Below are 21,621 nucleotides of genomic sequence, written 5' to 3' on the forward strand. Positions count from 1 at the left end.
CTATAAGATGAGGACAGCAGTATTTACTCTCATAGTATAGTTGTAAGGCTTACAGGGGCTAAGAACAATGCAAGCACTTAGAACAGTACTAAGCTCAAAGTGTTAACTATTATTATAGGCCCCTATTTCTTATATGAAATCCCTTGGACCAGGTGAGTTTTAGAATTCAAAATTTTTTAGATACTAGAAAAGTAATTTGGTACATATACCACACATAACACAATACCCCTCTGGGGTCTCTGGTATTACAAAATAATCACTTAATGTTTTTATTTAAAAAAAAGATATGAGGGGCGCCTGGATGGCTCAGTCAGTTAAGCATCTGACTTCAGCTCGGATTGTGATCTTGTGGTTTGTGAGTTCAAGCCCCGCATAGGGCTCTGTACTGACAGCTTGGGCCTGGAATCTGCTTCAGATTCTGTGTCTCCCTCTCTCTCTGCCCCTTCCCTGTTTGCGCTGTGTGTCTCTCTCTCTCAAAGAACAAATAAACGTTAAAAAAATTTTTTAAAAAGGTATGAACTCCTACCAAGTGGGATCCATAAAAACCGTAAGTCAGTAACTTTTAATTTTCAGAACTTTTTTGGATGTGGGAATTGTGGACAAAGGACTATGGACCTGAATTAGTAGTAATATGACCCTATTTGTTAGGAAGAAAGGAGCTAACATATGCATAAATTTTTTTCTGGAAGATTCTACAAGAAACCTTTAATAGTTGTTACCTCTAGAGAGTAGAAATAGAAAAGAAGGATATTTACTTTTCATGTTTTTCTTAATTTTCTTTTTTACAAAGATTTTATCATACAAGTAATACTTTATAATTTCTATATTTTAGTATAAATAAAACAAATAGTAAAACTAGATTCAAACAAACTAAACAAACTAGATTCAAAACAAACTAAATGTAAAACTATTTCTCAATTCTTTTACATGTTTTACCAACCTATGTAATTTTTTTATAGCTAGCTCATTGCCTATGAGCTCACTGGAGTTCTGGGGTTGATACTTTTCTGTCCATAGCATGTCTTCAGTTCCAGAATCTAAAGCAAAACATATACATTGAAGCATTGTTCCTTAATATAAGCATATATTTTTACACATTTACATTATTGTTTCATGTAAACAATGAATATTTGTACAGTATTTATATTTACAAAATATCAAAAGGGCAATTTCAAAACTTAACATTACATTTAAAATTCTTCATATCTTCATATCAATTCTTCCCCCTTAAAAACTAACCACCATAGGGGCACCTGGGTGGCTCAGTTGGTAAGTGTCTGACTTCAGCTCAGATCATGACCTCACAGCTCATGAGTTCGAGCCCCACGTCAGGCTCTGTGCTGACAGCTCAGAGCCTGGAGCCTGCTTCGGATTCTATGTGTGTCTCTCTCTGCCCCTCCCCTGCTTGTGCTCTGCCTCTCTCTGTCTCAAAAATAAATAAACACTAAAAAAATAATTAGCAAAACAAAAAACAAAAAACCCCAAAAAACTAACTGCCATAAAGTCTCATGGAAGTAAAGTTTAAAAGTTAGTACTCAATTAGGGGTGCCTCACTGGCTCAGTCAGCAGAGCATGTGACTCGATCTCAGGGTTGTAAGCTCAAGTCCCATGTTGGGGGTAGAGATTACTTACAAAAAATTATGAAAAAATAGAAGTACATGCTTAAAATTTAAGTAATCACTAAAAAAACATGATATATGAAAAGGAATTTATTATTTCTTAGGAAATAATCTAAAGAATAAAGGCAGCGTAATTTTTGTGAAGCATCCTTTGATCCCTGAAAAGAAACATTAAAATATCCTACAAAGTCAACCTAGGTAAATGGAGATGTGCCACACTCCCATTTGAGAAGACTGAATGTGGTAAACATGCCGATTCACTCCAAATTAATCTATACACTAATGCAAAATCAAACCCCAGTGGGATTTGTGGAGTAAGAGAATCTACAGCTTATTCAGCAGAGTAGATACATGAACATAATTTTTAAATTTTTTTTAATGTTTATTTTTGGAGAGAGAAAGAGCACAAGCAGGAGAGGGGCAGAGAGAGAGAGAGATGGAGACACAGAATCTGAAGCAGGCTCCAGGCTCCAAGCTATCAGCACAGAGCCCGACGTGGGGCTCAAACCCACGAACTGCAAGATCATGACCTGGGCCGAAGTCGGATGATCACCCAGCTGAGCCACCCAGGTACCCCAATACATGAATAGTTTTTAAAAAAATGATAGAGGAGACTTTCTATACAAATATTAAAACATCCATTCAGCCACATAAATGGACGAATTAATCAATTCAATAGAATATTTTTGAAAAAGCTAAAGAACCCAAATGGGAGTAAGTCAGAGACATGTTAAAGAGATATAATCCCAGGTTGTTTAAAAAGCACACAGAAAAATCAAAGACCAAACACCTATCTGTTAAATGTGGTTTTCTGTAAGACTGTGATTATAATTAGTAAGGCTTCCACTTCTTGTTTTATAAACATATATTGCTTGAATGTTGCAAAGAACATATATTAAAGAGAAAATGAACAAGAAGAGAAAACAAACAAAAAAGTTCTAGGCCCAGAGGAAGAAGATCTAATTTACCAGGAACAGGAGATCTTTCTGATGTAGGCTCTTTGCCATCATCTATTATCAGAACATCAGAATCTTCAACTGCTTCTGTTTCTAATTTACATTTTGTACTCGAAGCAGTTTGTTTCTTCCTGGATGTTTTAGAAAGAAGGCCTTTACAAGAGTCTGGCTTTATCCCAGTGGAGTTGTTTCTTTTGTCAAGTTCTTCTGGTTTCCCATTTATCTTTTTTGGACTTTGTGAATACTCGTTTGGCTTCTTTCTTTTTGACTTCTGAATTTCCGTTTCCACTCGTTTCCTTTTGGTTTCTTTTTGATTCACATCAGGTTCGAGTTGTGGACTTCCTATTTCAGAAGTTAGAGAAATGCATGCGCTTACTAATTAACAAAAAACAAATTTTAATATCCAAAATCTTAATATCACTTCAAAATATCCAACAATCTTATTACTACAAAATGAAGAGGCAAGAATCAAATGTGGGCCACTGAAAGCAAGCAGAATATTGTGTTATTCAGATTGCCTTTTGTACAAGTTATATAAAGGCAAGTCAGTTCAAATGATCTCACTTAAGGCTTTCCTTAAATGAACTATTAATATTTTAACAAAATTAAAGCTGTCTTTGAGTTTGTACCTGTGGAGAATGGCAGGGGCCAACACTGCATTGAACAAGATGCTTTAATACACTTGAACAATTTTCCCTGCCAACCATAAGCAATATCCTCTCAGTGGACTTCCAAGAGTCAAAGACCAAGTCTTAATGTTTTCAAAAACAAAATGTTAATGTAAATGATAACAGTTATCACTAACCTTGTTTACGATGACACTCAGAAAGTACCTGGTGCTCACTTCGTTTTTTAAGAAGCAAAGAAAAATATTTCCTCAAAGAAAATTCGGGATTTGACCACCTAATTTCCTCCAGCAAAACATTTCTTACTTCTTCAGTCAAATCTTTCCTTCTCTCCACAAACTGCAATAAAGAAAAAAAAGCTCAATAATGGACCCACACTGTCTGTTTTTTTTAAAGACGTTTCGATTTTTTTTTAAGTAATCTCTACACCCATCGTGGGACTTGAACTCATAACCCTGAGAGCAAGAGTTGCCTGCTTCACTGAGCCAGTCAGGTGCCCCCCACATTGTCTATTAATATTAGTCACCAACCATTTTCTGTCGATAACTAGTCAATATTAATGTAGGATTAGCTTCAGTGACTAAATAAAACCTTAACAGCAAAGCTGCATTTGCATAGATTTTTAGGGACTTAATTCATATTTTTCTTGTTCCCTCTTTCAACTAATTGTTCTTTACACATTAGATTAGAATGCTGATTTACACAATATCTAAATGTGCTATATAATCTAATATTCTTTTGAAACTGGCTACCCTTAATTCCTTTTTTTTATAGAATTTTTTAAATGTTTATTCATTTAAAAAAAATTCTTTTAACGTTTATTTATTTTTGAGACAGAGAGAGACAGAGCATGAACGGGGGAGGGTCAGAGAGAGGGAGACACAGAATCTGAAACAGGCACCAGGCTCTGAGCTGTCAGCATGTGGGGCTCGAACTCATGGACCGCGAAACCATGACCTGAGCCGAAGTTGGCCGCTTAACCGACTGAGCCACCCAGGCGCCCCATGATGTTTATTCATTTTTGAGAGAGAGAGAGAGAGAGAGAGAGAGAGAGAGAGAGAGGGGCAGAGAGAGACGGAGACACAGAATCCGAAGCAGGCTCCAGGCTCTGAGCCGTTAGCACAGAGCCTGACGTGGGGCTCGAACTCACAGACCACAAGATCATTACCTGAGCCAAGGTCCGACACTCAACCAACTGAGCCACCCAGGTGCCCTGGCTACCATTAATTCTTAAAATGTTTCTAAAGCTCCAGGAATATTTAAAAGAGATGTCTACCTCATTTGGGATTTATTCTTTAAAACTGGACTCCAGGGAAAAAAGAACTTTAGGCCACAGTAGCAGATATCTGTTTGCTTTCCCTCTGAAGATATGAAGGAAACACCATACAATAGCCGGGATCTCTGGTACTTACCACAACAGCAGAATTAGTACTTTTAGAATTTGAATTCAATGTTGAAAATTCACCAAGAGCAAGAACACATCTTGAGAGATCTATTACTCTAGTATCCAGTTCTTTAAGTTTGGTTAAGAGAGGGCAAGTGGGTGGTTTCAAATGCCACAAATGGCATCCTAAAGCAAAACAGAAAACAAAGGTCTTAATTATCTTCATTCATTACATCGAATGCCAAATACGCAAACGTGAAAAGACCTGACAGCTACATAGTTAACACAAAAATACCAAAACTCAAAAAACCAAACTCCTCTCCTCCAACAAATACAATTAATAAAAATATTGAGTCTTCCTTCCCAATTGTTTAAAATAACCAAGTGATAGCAAACTTCGTTTCTTTTGAAATCAACCCTTGCTACTAGGGGTAAGAATTTCAGGGGCAGTTCGCATCCTGGTTTAAGGTTTGAACTCTGAGGGCAGACCTGGCATACCAGTAAATAAATGTGTGATTAACTCCTCCGGTTCTATTTTTTTTAAGTTTATTTTTATTTATTTTGAGAGCGAGAAAGAGAGAGTAAGCATGGGAGGGGCAAAGAGAGAGGGAGACAGAATCCCAAGCAGGCTCTTCACGGTCAGCGCAGAGCCCGATGCGAGGCTCAAAATCATGAGATGTGAGATCATGACCTGGGCCAAAGTCAAGAGCCGGACGGTCAACTGACTTAGCCACCCAGGTGCCCCAACTCTTCAGGCTCAAAAAGAGAGAGCTTGTCTCTGTGCTTGCTTCATCTCCTGATGCACAAACACATATGATAAGTTTTACAGTAGCACTCTGGTGAAAATGTTGATCAAAATCAGGGAAGAAACGTATAACTAACTTCTACAGTTGAATATACTATTGGAATATGCTGTATAAAACTGAACTGGTGAAAATAACAAGAAGGGCTTCGTCCACCGAATGGCCAATGGCAGAGCTGAGGAAGAAAGAGAAAGAAGAGTATCACCAGAAGGGCTGGCTGGGAAGTTCCCTGTACAAATGGGAGGCTGAACAAAACCGAAAAGCTATCAAGGTCAGAAACACAAAAGGAAAAAAGAAAGAAGAGAACATAGAGCATATTTTAGGAGTAGAAGGAGTGCATTAAACCAAACCACAAAGCCAGCTGAGAAGAACACAAATGCTTTTGTGCACGCACGCGAGTGTGCACACTCACAGACACAAAACGCTCTAGGTAGGAGCAACGACAAGGAAAAGAAATAAAGCTCTGTACACTTTTGGTAATTAAAAACTATGTAAGTCAAGTAAGATTGTGGTTGCGGTAGCATTTGAATCCAACCAGAAACAGGTTCTGATCAAGCTAAGACCACCGTGCAGAAGGCTTGTGCAAACAGCTCACCCTTGTGCACGGTGTATATGAGGAAAGGGTGAACTGGAGTGTCGAGCTACTTGCTACCTGCTCCAGGAGGGATTTAGATGCAACGAGAGAGGAAAAGCTGTTCTGGAAAGGAGGCAAACATCTCCCTTGCACATTCAACAGCCCATCGGACGAGGACAGGGCTGGAGCTCCTCTGAGAAAGTCTTACAGGTGATCTGTTCACACACAGGCTGCATGTGTGAAGACCAATGCCTTCCTTTCGGAACACAGTGCCTCCCTGGAGAACATCCACCTGAGGTCCCGCCCGCACGCCTGCTCTTCGCTGCATAAGGTGGTGAGGGCTGAGGATGCCTCTGGCTCTCTTGCCCTGACACCCCATATGCAGAACAGGGAGTCCAGGACTGAGGAATAGACAATGAAACACATACTGCAAATTCTCACTAAAATCTCCTTAAGAATTATCTTTAAACTTTAGCCTCATTTCAAGTCAACTTACACTCTCATATTACTTCTAACATTTAAAAATACTTTCTTTAATACTTATTTATTTGGGGGACAGCGCAAGCAGGGGATGGGCAGAGGGGGACAGAGGATCCGAAGTGGGCTCTGTGCTGACGGGCTGACAGCGGAGAGCCCAAGAAGGGCTCAAACTCACGAACTGCGAGATCGTGACCTGAACCGAAGTCGGACGCTGAACTGACTGAGCCACCCAGGCGCCTTGCATTTAAAAATATTTAATTATAATAAACTCACCATCATCTCTTTGTTGTACGTGGACAACTCTCTGGAAACTAGTACTCGCTGCAAGGTACACATCTAATACAGCAGCTTTCTTTGCAATCTGTCGTTTCAGCAAATCCGGCAAACCGCTCATTAGGAAGTCGCGCTTGGCTTGAAACTGCATATCACAATCCTGAGACTTTTCAGATGTATCTTGGCTTTTAAGAAAATGATGTGACAAAGGAAAGCTAAGGTTATAAACACTTAAAAAAATACACAATACTTTTTAATTTCAAAAAATGAATCCGCTATCTGAGATGTTAGCTGGGCACATTCACTTTTGCTTATCATAAAAATGAAAGCTATCAGTATTAAGAAATTAAATAAAAGTAAATATATAGAGGGAAAAAAAATGACTTGAAGAACATCCAGCAAAATGTTAACAGAGTCTATCTATGAGTGGTAGGTGAGTTTTTTCCCTTGTGTATTTTGTCTTCTTTTTAAAAGAACATGCATTTGTATCATAATCAGAAAACAAAGTAAGTGCTATATTTCAAAAAGTTAATATAAGAATTTCTAATGTGATGTTTCCAATATAGTAGCAAGACCATTAGGGCCTTTCTTACTGATGCCTCAGTTTTACCTGGCTTATCTTCATATTGCTAATCCTAAGAGTCCCGACTTCGGTGGGAGGGAGGCAAGGAGGATCAGATATGGGAGCAGCGGAAGGGGGAGAGGGTGGTACAACAGCTAATCTGCCCTTCCTAACCCACCATATATGGAGAATTGTAATATTCTCTACAAACAGAAGTTTGAGTTGGTAAGTAAAAAGAGGATGCAAAGACTTCCATTTCTCTTTTCCTTTCCTTTTTGAGAGAAATGAGGGAAAGAAGAGATTTAAAGCCAGTGTGGAGGCATTTATCTCAGAAAAGAGGAGGTGTAGCTTTTTTTACTGTTAGTTGGAGGGAAGGAGGAAGAGATTCGTGAAGTTGTAGCTAAGTAGGTATGAGATTGGCGTACCTGGCTGGCTTGGTAGGTAGAGCATACAACTTTTTTCTTTTTTTAATGTTTATTTATTTATTTTGAGAGAGAGAGAGAGAACGCACACATGAGCAGGGGAGGGCCAGAGAGGGAAGGAGAGACAGAATCCCAAGAAGGTTCCACATTGTCAGCACAGGGCCCGACGTGGGGCTCAATCTCATGAACCTGTGAATTCATGACCTGAGCCGAAATCAAGAGTTGGGCTGAGCCACCCAGGTGTCCTTAGCATGTGACTCGATCTTGGGGTTGTAAGTTCGAGCCCCATGTTGGGTGTAGAGATTACTTAAAAATAAAACCTTAAAAAAAAAAAAAAAAGAGTATATGCCAATAGCAGAAGGTAGACTTTAAGGAGAAGTGTACAAAGTGCTAATACAAAATATACACATATTATATATATGTGATAAACTGTGTAATATATACAATTATAAATAGCTTTCGGTATACGCGTATATATAAAAAATATATACATACTTATATATGTATCCTAGCTTTATCTGCTTTATCAGACAGACCCAGGTTGAGAGTCTCCACACTTCAATAAACACAGTCAAGGACATGGGAAATCTTGGTGAAGGGGATAGGAGTTCTTTGTAGTAGTCTGGCAACTTTTCTTAAAGTTATTTCAACATAAATTATTTTTTAAATTGTTTCATAGTATACCAATTTAGGAACATAAGAATAATTCTAAGAAACTTCTAAGAAATTTAAGTTAAGTAGTCCAAAACCAGCAAATTTCTTCCGTCAAACAATTCTACTGGGTAAAGCAAAAGCATATAAGATAATAGCATTAGGTGAAATGGTGGACTGTGGTATAGGTTAAAAAAAAAAAAAAAAAGAATCAATTGTATTTCCACATACCAGAAATCAACAATTGGAAAATAATGCCGTTTATAATTATATTAAATACATGAAATACTTAGAGATGAATTTAACACATGTATAAAACCTCTACACTGAGAACCACCAAACACTGATGAAAGATATTAAAAATAGAAACATAATGTTCTTGGATCAGAAAACTTAATATTGTTAAGATATCAATTCTCTCACTATTTAACAGAATCATCAGCAAAATTGTAGGAGACTTCTGCATGAATGTTGCTGGCATCTTTATTCTTAAGACTGGAAACAACCCAAATGTCCATCAACAGGTAACCAGGTAGACAAAAAGTGGTTTATCCATATAATACTATTCAGCAAAAATAATGAACTACTGATATATGGTTGACCTTGTACAACATAGAGGTTAGGGTTGCTGACCCTCTGCACAGTCGAAAGTACATGCATAATTTTTGACTCCCCAAAAATGTACCCACTAATAGCCTACTACTGACTGGAAGCCTAAAGGATTAACATTAACTGTCGATTAACACATAGTTCGTTATGTTGTGTATACAGTATATATATTATATACTATATTCTTAAAGTAAGCTAGAGGCAAAAATATTAGAAAATCATATGGAAGAGAAAATACATTTTTACAGTACCGTAACGTAAAAACCCACGTAAGTGGACTTGGGCAATTCAAAGAGTCAACGGTATTTGATAACATGAACAAATCTCAAAATCATCAAGCTGACTGAAAGAGGCCAGATGAAAGAGTGTATTATCATACGATTTCATTAATACAGAATTCTAGAAAATGCAAATTAACATACAGAAAAGAGACAGGTGCTTGCCTGAGCTGGGACTAGGAGGAGGACTGCAGAAGGGCATGAGGACGCTTGTGGAGGAAAAGACTTTCTGGATAGTAGAAATAAAGCATTATCTTTACTGTGGTGGTGCTTTCACTACATATACAACTGGCAAAGCTCACCAAGTTACACACTTTAAATACGGGTGACTATGTAATTTATACTTCAATAAGGTTCAAATTTTTCATTGATTAAAAATAATAAAAAAATAAATAATAAAAAATAATACTATACCACTAGAAACCCACTAGAAAGTCTGGGGGCACCTGGTGGCTCAGTTGGTTAAGCGTCTCTTTCGTTGTTTTTGTTGTTTTTGATGTTTATTCATTTTTGAGAGAGACACAAAGCGCAAGCAGGAAGAGGGGCAGAGAGAGAGGGAATCCGAAGCAGGCTCCAGGCTCTAAGCTGTCAACACAGATCCCGTTGTGGAGCTCAAACTCACGAACCGTGAGATTATGACCTGAGCCAAAGTCGGACACCTAACCAACTGAGCCACCCAGGCGTCCCTAAGCATCTAACTGTTGATTTCAGCTCAGTTCATGATCTCACAGTTCATGAGATCGAGCCCTGCATTGGGCTCTACACTGACAGCGCAGAGCTTGCTTGGGAGAGCTTACTTTAAGAATATAGTATATAACATATACTCCCTGCTTGTATGTGCATACTCTCTCTCAAAATAAATACCCGTTAAAAAAAAAGTCTGATAATGCCAAGCGTTAGCAACTGGAGCTCTCATATACTGCTGGTGGGAGTATAAATGGAACAACCACTTGGGAAAGTTCGGCAGATTCTTACAATGTTAAACGTACACCTACCCAATGACAGAGCAATTCCACTTCTAGGTATTTACTCAAGAAAAATGAGAACACTGTCTACACATAGAATGGAATGGAATGGAATGTTCACAGCAGCCTTATTAATAATAGCCAAATACTGGAAACAACCCAATTGGCCATCAATAAAAGAATGGATACACAAACTGTGGTATATTCACATAAGGAATACTACTCAGTAATAAAAAAGAAAAGACTACTGATATATTACCTTGGCTAAGAGAAGACAGAGACAAAAGTGAGTGTCCTGTATGATTTCATTTCTACGAAATTCTAGAAAAGGCAAACCAATCTATGTCAACAGAAAACAGATCAGAAATTGTGTGGGACTGAGTTGGGGACATGGATTAATTGCAAAGAGGCAAAAGGGAACTTTCTGGAATGTGGTGAAAATGTTCTCTATTGTGATGATTACACAGATGTGTACGTTTGTTAAACCTCAAACTGTTTACTTCAATTGTATGCATATGATTTTGAGTACATTATACCTGAATAAAGTTGATTTAAAAAAAAATTTTTTTTTACAATTATTTCTTTTTGAAAAGCAGAGAAAAGCAGAGAGTGTGAGCGGGGGAGGGGCAGAGAGAGAGGGAGACACAGAATCCGAAGCAGGCTCCAGGCTCTGAGCTGTCATCACAGAGCCCAACGCGGAGCTCGAACCCACAAACCACGAGATCATGACCTGGGCCAAAGTCAGATGCTCAACCAACTGAGCCACCCAGACTCCCCTGAATAAAGTTGATTTAAAAAACGATAGTGTGTGTATGTGTACTGACCAAAAGCAATTAGATACAAAAGAATACACACATATATATACATTTACATGAAGTTCTGAAGTTTACGTAAAGTTTTAAAACTAACAAAACTAATCCATGGCAATAGAAATCAAACTAATCAATGGTTAAGAATCAGTATAGCGGTAACCTTTTGTTATGGTGGTGGTAGGAATAACAGAAAAAGAGTAACCTTTCAGAGTAAAAGAAAGATGTTAAATCTTGATATAATGTACTTATGAAAACTGTATGCTTAAGAATGGTGCAGTTAGGGGGCGCCTGGGTAGCTCAGTTGGTTAAGCATCCAACTCTTGATTTTGGCTCATATCATGATCTCATGGTTTGGGAGTTCAAACCCCACACTGGGCTCTGCATTGACAGCCTGGAGCCTGCTTGGGATTCTCTGTCTCCCCCTTCCTCTCTAAAAAATAAACATTAAAAAAAAATAAGAAGGGCACCTGAGTGGCTCAGTTGGGTGAGCGTCTGACTTCAGCTCAGATCACGATCTCATGGTTCGTGAGTTCGAGCCCTGCGTCAGGCTCTGGGCTGACAGCTCAGAGCCTGGAGCCCGCTTCAGATTCTGTGTCTCCCTCTGTCTGCCCCTCTGCTGCTTGCACTCTCTTGCATTGTCTCAGGGATGAATAAACATTAAAAAAGAAAAAAATAATAAGAATGATGCATTTTTAGGGGCACCTGGGTTGCTCAGTTGGTTGAGTGTCCGACTCTTGATTTAGGCTCAGGCCATGATCTCACAGTGAAACTGAGAACACCACTCCTTACTGAGCATGGAGCCTGCTTGGGATTCTCTCTCTCCTTCTCTCTCTTCCCTTTTTCCACTCCCTCTCTCTCTCTCTCACAATAAATAAATAAACATTAAAAAAAGAGAAGGGTGCATTTTACAAATAAACAAAACAGAAACAGACTCATGGACACAGGAAACAAATTGTTGGCTACCAGAGTGGGGAGGGGGATGGGGCGCCTGGGTGGCGCAGTCGGTTAAACGTCCGACTTCAGCCAGGTCACGATCTCGCGGTCCGTGAGTTCGAGCCCCGCGTCAGGCTCTGGGCTGATGGCTCGGAGCCTGGAGCCTGTTTCCGATTCTGTGTCTCCCTCTCTCTCTGCCCCTCCCCCGTTCATGCTCTGTCTCTCTCTGTCCCAAAAATAAATAAAAAACGTTAAAAAAAAAAAAAAAAAAAACAGAGTGGGGAGGGGGAGAGGGTGGAGGCAGGAGAAATAGGGGAAGGGGATTAACAGGTACAAACTTCTACTCACAAAATAATTAAGTCACAGGAATGAAATCTACAGCATAGGGAGTATAGTCAATCAACTGTAGTAACTTTCTGTATAGTGACAAATGGTAACGAGACTTATCATGGGAATCTTTTTGTAATTTATAAAAATATCAAATCACTACCATGTATATCTGAAACAGGATACTGTATGTCAATTATACTTCAATCAAAAAAAGATTAATGGGTGCCTGAGTGGCTCAGTCGGTTGAGAGTCTGATTCCTGACTTTGGCTCAGGTCATGATACCAGGGTCATGGGATTGAGCCCTGCATCTGGCTCTGCACTGAGCATGGAGCCTGCTTGGGAGTCTCTTTCTCTCTCTCTCTCTCTATCCCTCTGCCCCTCCATCCCTCGGGAAAAAAAAAAAAAAAAAAAAAAAAGATTTGTGCATCTTAACAATATGTAATTATACCTCAGTAAGAGTGAAACAGGAAAAAAATAACCTGAACCCATGATGTCCCTAAACCTGGTCTTCCACCATGCCATCCACTTGCACAGGGATACCAGAACTTGAGTGTCACCTTCACTTTCATCTCTCCTACCCCTACCCCCCAGATCTAATTAATCATTATGGATTTTGATCTAGCAAACCAATCCAGCAGTCAGAAAAGACCTTCCCGAAATCCAAACATTTATGTGCATATTTTGTGTTTAAAACCCTCTGTTTCTTATTGCCCTTGGCAAAATCACAAATTCTCTCACACGGCCTAAAGGTGCTACGTGGGCTGGCATCCACCTCTCCAGCTTAGGCCCACATTCCTCTCACCCAAGCTCTCTGCTCAAGTCACACTAGCATTCTTTCAACCTCTCTCTTCACCATGCTCCTTCGAGCTATAGGGACTCTGCAGATTGCTCCCTCTGGCCAGAACACTGTTCCTCCCCTGGTGAACTCCTGCTCATCCTTCAGTTCAGATGTCATTTCCTCAGCAAAGCCTTTTTTGACCAGACCAAATCCACTTAATATAAACTTAATAAAACTCTGTACCTCTCCTTCTTAGCACAACTGCAATTTTTCACTTGATGGCCCAATTAATGTTTTATCACAGATTGTCTTCCCTCTAGAGTGTAAGCCTCATGAGGACAGGGAAGGTGTCTTGTTTTGTTCCCCCAAATATTCCTAGTATGAAAAACAGTGCCTGGTACATAGCAGGTATTTAAAGATTTCATTTTATTTACTTTTTTGTTTTAAAGTAATCTCTACCCCCAATGTGGGGCTCAAATTCATGACCTTGAGATCAAGAGTCACGTGCTCTACCGACGAAGCCAGCCCAGCACCCTCATAGCAGGTATTTAAATATATACGGAATAAGTTCATAATCAGCTCTTTGGTGCTTTTGGTTTATTTTTCCACTATTCTATCTAGAGATGGCCACAAAATGTCTGATCTTCAAATTGTGACTGTAGCACTGTCAATATTGTCATCTTTAGAAATGAACTTATTGGGATGCTTGTGTGGCTCAGTTGGTTAAGCATCCAACTCTTGGTTTCAGCTCAGGTCATGATCCCAGGGTCACGAGATCAAGCCCCGCATCCGGCTCTGCACTAAGCATGGAACCTGCTTAAGATTCTCTCTCTCTCTCCCCCTCTGCCCCTCTCCCCAACTCGTGCTCCCTCTCTCTAAAAATAAATAAATAAACTTATTAAAGGTTCAAATGATAATGTACATGCTTTCTCATCAAAGTCAAGGAAAAAATACAAAATACATTCCATAAGACATTTCAGCATTTTAAAATTTGTATTAGACTGACCTGTTTTCATCAAAACCAAGAATAGGATCAGCTGTTTTTTGAGCTTTTCTGGTAAGAAATAAAGGAGCAACTTTCACTTTCCCTTAGAAAAATAAATAGTTAAGTTAGTATCAAAGTTTATCATCTCTACTTACCTCCAGATACTTTTCAATTATAGCTCTATCTTCTTAAACTTAAAAAAAATGAACTCTTCTCAACTTTAACAAAACTTTTTTTTTTAAACTAACTTTTTAATTAAAAAATGTTCTATATAATCATCTAGTCTCCCAATAGCATTATCAGAATCTCCTGGGAATGTTTAAACTACAGATTCCCACAATCCCCCTCCAGAGATTCTTAATCAATATGCCTAGGGAAGGACCTAAAGATTTAAGAAAATTTTTAATTTGGGGCGCCTGGGTGGCTCAGTCAGTTGAGCAGCTGACTTCTGCTCAGGTCATGATCTCACAGCTCGTGAGTTCGAGCCCCGTGTTGGGCTCTGTGCTGACAGCTCAGCCTGGAGCCTGCTTCCGATTCTGTGTCTCCCTCTCTCTCTGCCCCTCCCCTGCTCATGCTGGTTCTCTCTGTCTCAAAAATAAATAAACATTAAAAAAAAATTTTTTTTTTTTAAAGAAAATTTTTAATTTATTCAGATGATTTTGATTATCAGGTTTGGGAATCTCTACCTTAACTGCAGCTAAATAGAAAGAAATGCAATAACTTGAATACACACAATTACCTTTATAAAACTCTTCACTACATTATAACTTTACTTATTAAAATAGAAATATGTAATATAATTGAACGTTCATATTTTAGAAGACAAGAAATTAAATTAAAATGAAAGCAATATAATTCCTCCAAAGCATTCTAATATTTGTCACAAACATTATCAGATCTCATTACCTGGTACGTTTTTAGGATTCTTGTTAAGTTTTTTTCCTAGCACGTCATTCAGACACTGAAGATTCTTCTGGTTTTTCTCGGGTTGCTTTGAAGAAGTAATATCTGAATCTATTATTATTACAGAGTCCTAAGACAGAATAAGAAAAACATTTTTACAATATGTCATACAATTGAGGTTTTAAATTTCAAAAGGATTACAGTGCTAGAAGCCAAAGGTAAGATAATTACATTAGCAGCTCCATCCATCTCTTCATCAGACACTACCTGATTGACACAGAAAACATATGCTATATGTCGTAAATGACAATAGCCTGTGCTATACCATTCAAGTTCACATATCAAAGGGTGGACTTATTATTACCATGGGTTTTCTTTTTTAAAGAAGCAACCAAAAGACTTTACTCCAGACCAAAGAGTCAGTATCACTGAGCTATACAAGTTCTAGCTCTACTCTTTGAGAGCTATACATCCTATAAATGTATTAGATAAAGTCTGATATGCTTTCAGGTGGTCAGTACACATTTACTAAGCATCTACCATGTGTCAGGCAATACAGCATACACAGACAAATGCAACAAGAGTTGGCTTCAAGGTTGTACCAGGGTTTAGGGGACAGAGGGAGAGTTAGTTCAATCATAACACGGTAGGTTGAGAGCAACATTGACTAAAATACAAAAAAACCCATAGAAGTTAAGTACATTTTGGGAAGGAAACTACTTGTCTTGAAGGCACCAACAAAGCTTTCAAGAGGAAGTATCAGAATGTTCGTACCATTATTCCTAATAATCAAAAAGTGGAAACAATCCAAATGTCCGTCAACTGATGAAAGGGTTAAAAAAATGTGATATAGCCATACAAAGTGGTATTATTTGGCAATAAAAAATAAATGAAATATTGATGCTACAATATGGATGAACACCAAAAACACTATGAGTGAAAGAAACCAGGCACAAAAGGCCATATGTTATATGATACCATTTATATGAAATGTCCAGAATAGGCAAATCTATACAAACAGAAAAGTAGATTAGTGGTTGCCTGGGGCTGAGGGAGGGGAGACTGGGAAGTGATAGCTAAGGGAAATAGGAGTTCTTTTTGGGGTAATGAAATACTCTAAAATTGTGGTGATGGAATCACAACTCTGTGAATACATTAAAAGCCAGTGAACTGGGCACTTTAAATAGTGAATTGTATGGTATGTGACTTATATCTCTATAATAAAGCTGGTTTTAAAAAAGAGGAGGCATGGGGCGCCTGGGTAGCGCAGTCGGTTAAGCGTCCGACTTCAGCCAGGTCACGATCTCGCAGTCCGTGAGTTCGAGCCCCGCGTCGGGCTCTGGGCTGATGGCTCGGAGCCTGGAGCCTGTTTCCGATTCTGTGTCTCCCTCTCTCTCTGCCCCTCCCCCGTTCATGCTCTGTCTCTCTCTGTCCCAAAAATAAATAAAAAAACGTTGAAAAAAATAAAAAAATTAAAAAATAAAAAAGAGGAGGCAGGGGTGCCTGGGTGGCTCAGTCAGCTGAGCATTGGACTTTCGGCGACTTTCGGCTCAGGTCACGAACTCATGGTTCTTGAGTTCAAGCCGTGCATCGTGCTCACTGCTGTCAGCGCAGAGCCTGCTTCAACTCCTCTGTCCCCACACCCCCCACCCTTGCCCCTTCCCCACTTGCACTCTCTCAAAAATAAACATACATACGTACATACATACATACATAAGAAAACAGGGTAGCATTTAGCAGGACTTAATGTATGAGTAGGAATTCCTCAGGTAGAAAAGAGTATTTGGTATATGCATTTCAAGCTGAGACTACAAAGTGGAAATAAAAGTTGCACCATTTGGGGAGGAAGGAATAATTCAGTGTGACTAGAGCAAAAAGTGTGTATATGAGGAAGGAGGAAAGGGAAGAGCTAATTCAGCCTATGAAGGATCTCAAATGACATGATGAGGATGCAGACTGTATGCTTTTGCAAAAGGAGCGAAGAGCTTTTAAAACAGAAATGCAAATGATATTCTTTCCACAACCTCAGGGGTATCTTACAATTCTACCTATAACTTTATATGGCTTCCTCCTCCTTCTCCAAGCAGCAGAATAGGACAGAACTCACACCAATAAATATTTCTAATACTTACTGCTGTTTCTGACAATTCCTTCCTTTCAGCAAGCGTCTGATGTCTAGATGAACGTCTTAAGGGAGTCACTATTTCTTCAGTAGTTTTTGACCTACTAATGTGTAAAGCTTTTGCTTTTTCAATCAATTGTTTTGCTTTTGATACACTTTTTGAAGCACTGCTTGCCTAAACAAAAATTTGAAAAACTTAGATCAGTGGCAAACATTTTATATTTAATAATAGAAAGAAATTATAAAAGGCAAAACTTTGGAAACAGTAGAAAGGTTAGTGGTTGCCAGGAGTTAGGCGGGGAAGGAGGGAGAGCATAGAGGATTTTTAAGCCAGTGATACGACACTATATGTATGATACTAGAATGATGGATACATGTCATTATACATTTATCTAAACTCACAGAATGTATAACACCAAGAGTGAACCTTAATGTAAACTCGGGACTCTGGGTGATAATGATCTGTCAATGCAGGTTCATCAATTGTTAAAAAATGTACTATTCTGGTATTGATAATATGGGAGGCTATGCATGTGTGGGTACAGGGAGTATATGGGAAATCTCTGTATCTTCCACTCAGTTATGCTGTGAACCTAAAACTGTTGTAAAAAATAAAATCCAGGGGCGCCTGGGTGGCTCAGTTGGTTAGGCATCTGACTATTGATTGCGGCTCAGGTCATGATCTCATGGTTTGTGAGATGGAGCCCCATGTCAGGCCCCACGCTGACAGCATGGGGCCTACTTGGGATTTTGTCTCTCCCCCTCTCTCTGCCCCTCCCCAGCTCACTCACTCGCTCTCAAACATTTAATTAATAAATAATAAAATCCACTAAACATATATAAAACTATAATCATAAATCGTATTAAAAAAGACAAAGAAATAGTTACTTAAATCTTACCAAGGAAATTAGTGTGTCTAGTGTAATTAACATGTCTAATGTGATGTGTCTACCTTTATTTTTAACTAGAAATTTATTCAGATAAATATAATTACATTCATGAAAAACACCCAGAGAGATGTCTATATTAGATGTCTGTATGGATTAGAATTGTTGGTTATTTCCCCACCATCTTCATGGCATCTATTTGACTTTAGTCACCTTTAGGGTGAATCCACTAGAGAGAGGCTGAAAAGGCATTCAGTATGGGAAAGAGCACTAGATAAGAAGTCTGGCCTTTAGGCCTGACTTTGCCATTGATGTACGAAGTGATCCTGTGCATTTAAATATTACCTTCCAGACAATGTGCTTTCCATATTGAGTTCTACGGGTTTTTATGTTTAAAGACATCCAACAAGCAAGGTGCCCAACAGTTTACATTATATGATCCCTTTTAAAAGTCACATATACCTATTTAATCATAGGAAAAAGTCTAGAAAGACATTAATAGTTTTAATGTAACTATTAAAATGGGTTACCCTTTGAGGAGCCTGGGTGGCTCAGTCGGCTGAGAGTCCGACTTCCACTCAGGTCATGATCTCACAGTTCATGGGTTGGAGCCCTGCAGCGGACTCTGTGCTGGCGGCATGGAGCCTGCTTTGGATTCTGTGTCTCCCTCTCCCTCTGCCCCTCCCCTGCTCACGCTGTTTCTGTCTCTCCCTCTCTCTCAAAAATAAATGTTAAAAAAAATTTTTTTAAGTGTGTTACCCCTAGAGAGTAGATAATAACTTTTCACTTTTAATTTTATAAACTTCTGTTTTTAAACAAATGTTTGCTGTTTTTTAAAACCTTCAAGGGGCGCCTGGGTGGCTTGGTCGGTTGAGTGTCCGACTTCGGCTCAGGTCATGATCTCACAGTCTGTGAGTTCGAGCCCCGCGTCAGGCTCTGTGCTGATAGCTCAGAGCCTGGAGCCTGTTTCAGATTCTGTCTCCCTCTCTCTGTGACCCTCCCCCAGTTCATGCTCTGTCTCTCTCTGTCTCAAAAATAAATAAAAACGTTTAAAAAAAAAAATTAAAAAAAAAATAAATAAATAAAATAAAACCTTCAAAATGTTTTTTAAAAAACTATTGAAAAGCATAGGCATGGATATTCAAAATATATGTAAGAAGGTTAGGAAAACAAAGATTCTACTTTGAGTAGAATTCTACTCTACAATAGAGTAGAATCTTCTTCTATAGTAGAATATTCTGTATAGTAGAGTGATAGATTTCTGTTGTTCTGCTAGCGAAATTTTTGGCAGGCTGATGAACCTTATTAAGTTCGTATTCAAAATAATCCACCTAAATTTAAATGGATAACTCAATTACTGAAATAAACTGTTACACAAAAAGATATGTTTCAGTGAATGTGAAAAAAGCATACACATACACATTTTGGCAAGTAATTCTGCCGTTACTTGAAATTAGTTTTTTTTTTTTTTTCTAATAGTTTTTTTTTTTCTTTCCTGATAAAAGTTCTTAAAGGTTCGTGTTTATAGGGCTGCCTGGGGGGATCAGTCAGTTAAGTGTCTGACTCTTGATTTTGGCTCAGGCCATGATCTTGTGGTCATGGGATCGAGCCTCGTGTCCAGGCTCTGAGCTGAACGTGGTGTCATGTCTGCTTAAGATTCTCTCTCCCTCCACCCCTCTCCCCTGCTCGTGCTCTCTTGCTATTAAAAAAACTAAAATAATTTTTTAAAGTTCATGTTTATACATAAAACAGAAAAATAAAGTTAAAACCATCAATAATCCTATCACCTCAAAAACAGTCATATCCACCCATCCTCCCAGCCTTATTTGGTTACCCCTGACAACACCAGGAACTTCATTGCTGATGGCACCCTACTTTCTCCCTGTTTGTCGGCCTCTAGTCCCAGCCACCCAGCTTGGCTTCCACTGCACGTCACTTCATCCACTCTGAAAAATGTTCTCACCTCCTTTAGCTCCACTGTCCTTCAAAACAGGGATAAATATTTACTTTATGACATTAATGATGAGTACTAAGCATAGTGCCTGGAATGTGATAAGCAGTCAAAAAAAATGACAGCTGTTAAATAACAATGAAAGAGATAACAACTTTCTGTAGCAGTGCCATTCACCCAAGGATTATATCAGAATCACCTTACGGGCATTGTGAACCCACACATACCTGTGCCTACACCCTGGAGAGAATCCAATTCTCTCAAGGTGTGGATACGCAGATTATTTTTAAAAGCAGCTAAATTATTCTTATATATCCTACCTTTCCCTTTAGGGTAAAGGTTTTCAACCGGGGGGGGGGGGGGGGGGAGTGATGTGCGATTCTTTTTTTTCCTTCCCAGGGATATTTGCAATGTGTGGAGACATTTTTGGTTGTCATAACCAGAGGAGCTGGACAGCGACTCATATGTCATGGGTAGAGGCCTAAGTTATTGCTAAACATCCTACAATGCACGAGTCCCCTATAACAAATGAATTATCCAGCCCAAAATATCAATAGTACAAGGGTTTTCGGACCTGTCCCAGAGTTACAGATCCTACTTTTTGGCCTCTGATCTATAGAAATAAACCAAAAATTGAATCATAACCTATAAGCAGCCTTAAGGAAAATGACTAACATGTAACTCTTACCAAGAAAAGTTTTTCTAAGCAAATTATACTGTCCTTATCAATTGCTCTCATCTCACAATAAGATATGTTGACCACTTAATAAACTAACTAGAGAAATAGAAAAATAGTGAGTAATAACATATGCTATAGTTAATATAACCAATCTATAAAATATGTGAATATTCTTTTGGCACATTACTTCTAATAGTAGCTATTGTTTTAGGAAACGGAATACCCGAATATTCCAATTACCTTTCTAGTCTGAGAAGTAAAATCTCCATCGGTTGCTTCATATTTCTCACATCTTTTTTTAGATTTCTTCTTAGATTTTTTGGGAGTACTAATTCTGGTGAATTTCATTCTGGGAATAAAAAAGATATTCAGAAGCGTTTTATGATTATGTGTAAGAGTTTTAATTAAGTATAGAAAAGAACCACCTAGGGCTTCAATTTCTGGACAGTTCTTAAAAACAAAAATACCCCCTACAATAGTTTCAAACTACTGATCAAAAGTAAGCCAAACTCAAACTCTTAAAAAATATAAAATGTTTCCTTTTAGAAATCGTAAAATTACCTCTTAAGATCACTCTTTCATTGACCAAAACCAGCACGCAAGTATATACCTCATACGATATGGCTCAGTTTCCCAAGAAATAAAGCTCTGACTTATTTTTAATCTCATGTTTATTAGATGCAGAGAATTCAGAGATTAGCAACTACGATGAGTAAAAGTTAGAACTCATCTAAAATACATCTAGGAGGCACCTGGGTGGCTCAGTGAGTTAAGCTTCTGACTTCGGCTCATGTCATGATCTCATGGTTTGTGAGTTTGAGCCCCACATGGGGCTCTCTGCTGTCAGGGCAGACCTGCTTGGGATCCTATGTCTCCCCTCCCCCCCCCACTCCGCCCCTCTCCCCCTTAAAAACAAACATTAAAAAAATAAATAAAATACATCTATAATTCTTCTGAAATCATGCCTGACCTTAAATTAAATGTGAAAAATAAGCATTTTTGAAACTGTTTTGTGCCTTATACATCAGGTATTCTAGA

At 38.6% G+C, this 21,621-nt stretch overlaps 1 protein-coding gene across 1 annotated transcript in view; it reads right to left on the reverse strand.

The window, feature by feature from the left end:
- Nucleotides 1-21,621, reverse strand: part of ATAD5 (ATPase family AAA domain containing 5) — a 46,043-nt gene that overhangs the window by 18,304 nt on the left and 6,118 nt on the right. The window contains exons 3-11 of the mRNA XM_049637857.1: nucleotides 20,824-20,932; nucleotides 17,077-17,241; nucleotides 14,948-15,074; nucleotides 14,063-14,144; nucleotides 6,716-6,900; nucleotides 4,614-4,771; nucleotides 3,381-3,540; nucleotides 2,588-2,917; nucleotides 941-1,037 (exon numbers count right to left, since the gene is read on the reverse strand). Of these exons, the coding sequence (XP_049493814.1) occupies nucleotides 941-1,037; nucleotides 2,588-2,917; nucleotides 3,381-3,540; nucleotides 4,614-4,771; nucleotides 6,716-6,900; nucleotides 14,063-14,144; nucleotides 14,948-15,074; nucleotides 17,077-17,241; nucleotides 20,824-20,932 (1,413 nt within the window). The remainder of the gene's footprint in view (nucleotides 1-940; nucleotides 1,038-2,587; nucleotides 2,918-3,380; nucleotides 3,541-4,613; nucleotides 4,772-6,715; nucleotides 6,901-14,062; nucleotides 14,145-14,947; nucleotides 15,075-17,076; nucleotides 17,242-20,823; nucleotides 20,933-21,621) is intronic.

Source organism: Panthera uncia, chromosome E1 (assembly GCF_023721935.1).
Source record: "Panthera uncia isolate 11264 chromosome E1, Puncia_PCG_1.0, whole genome shotgun sequence".
Lineage (NCBI taxonomy): Eukaryota > Metazoa > Chordata > Mammalia > Carnivora > Felidae > Panthera > Panthera uncia.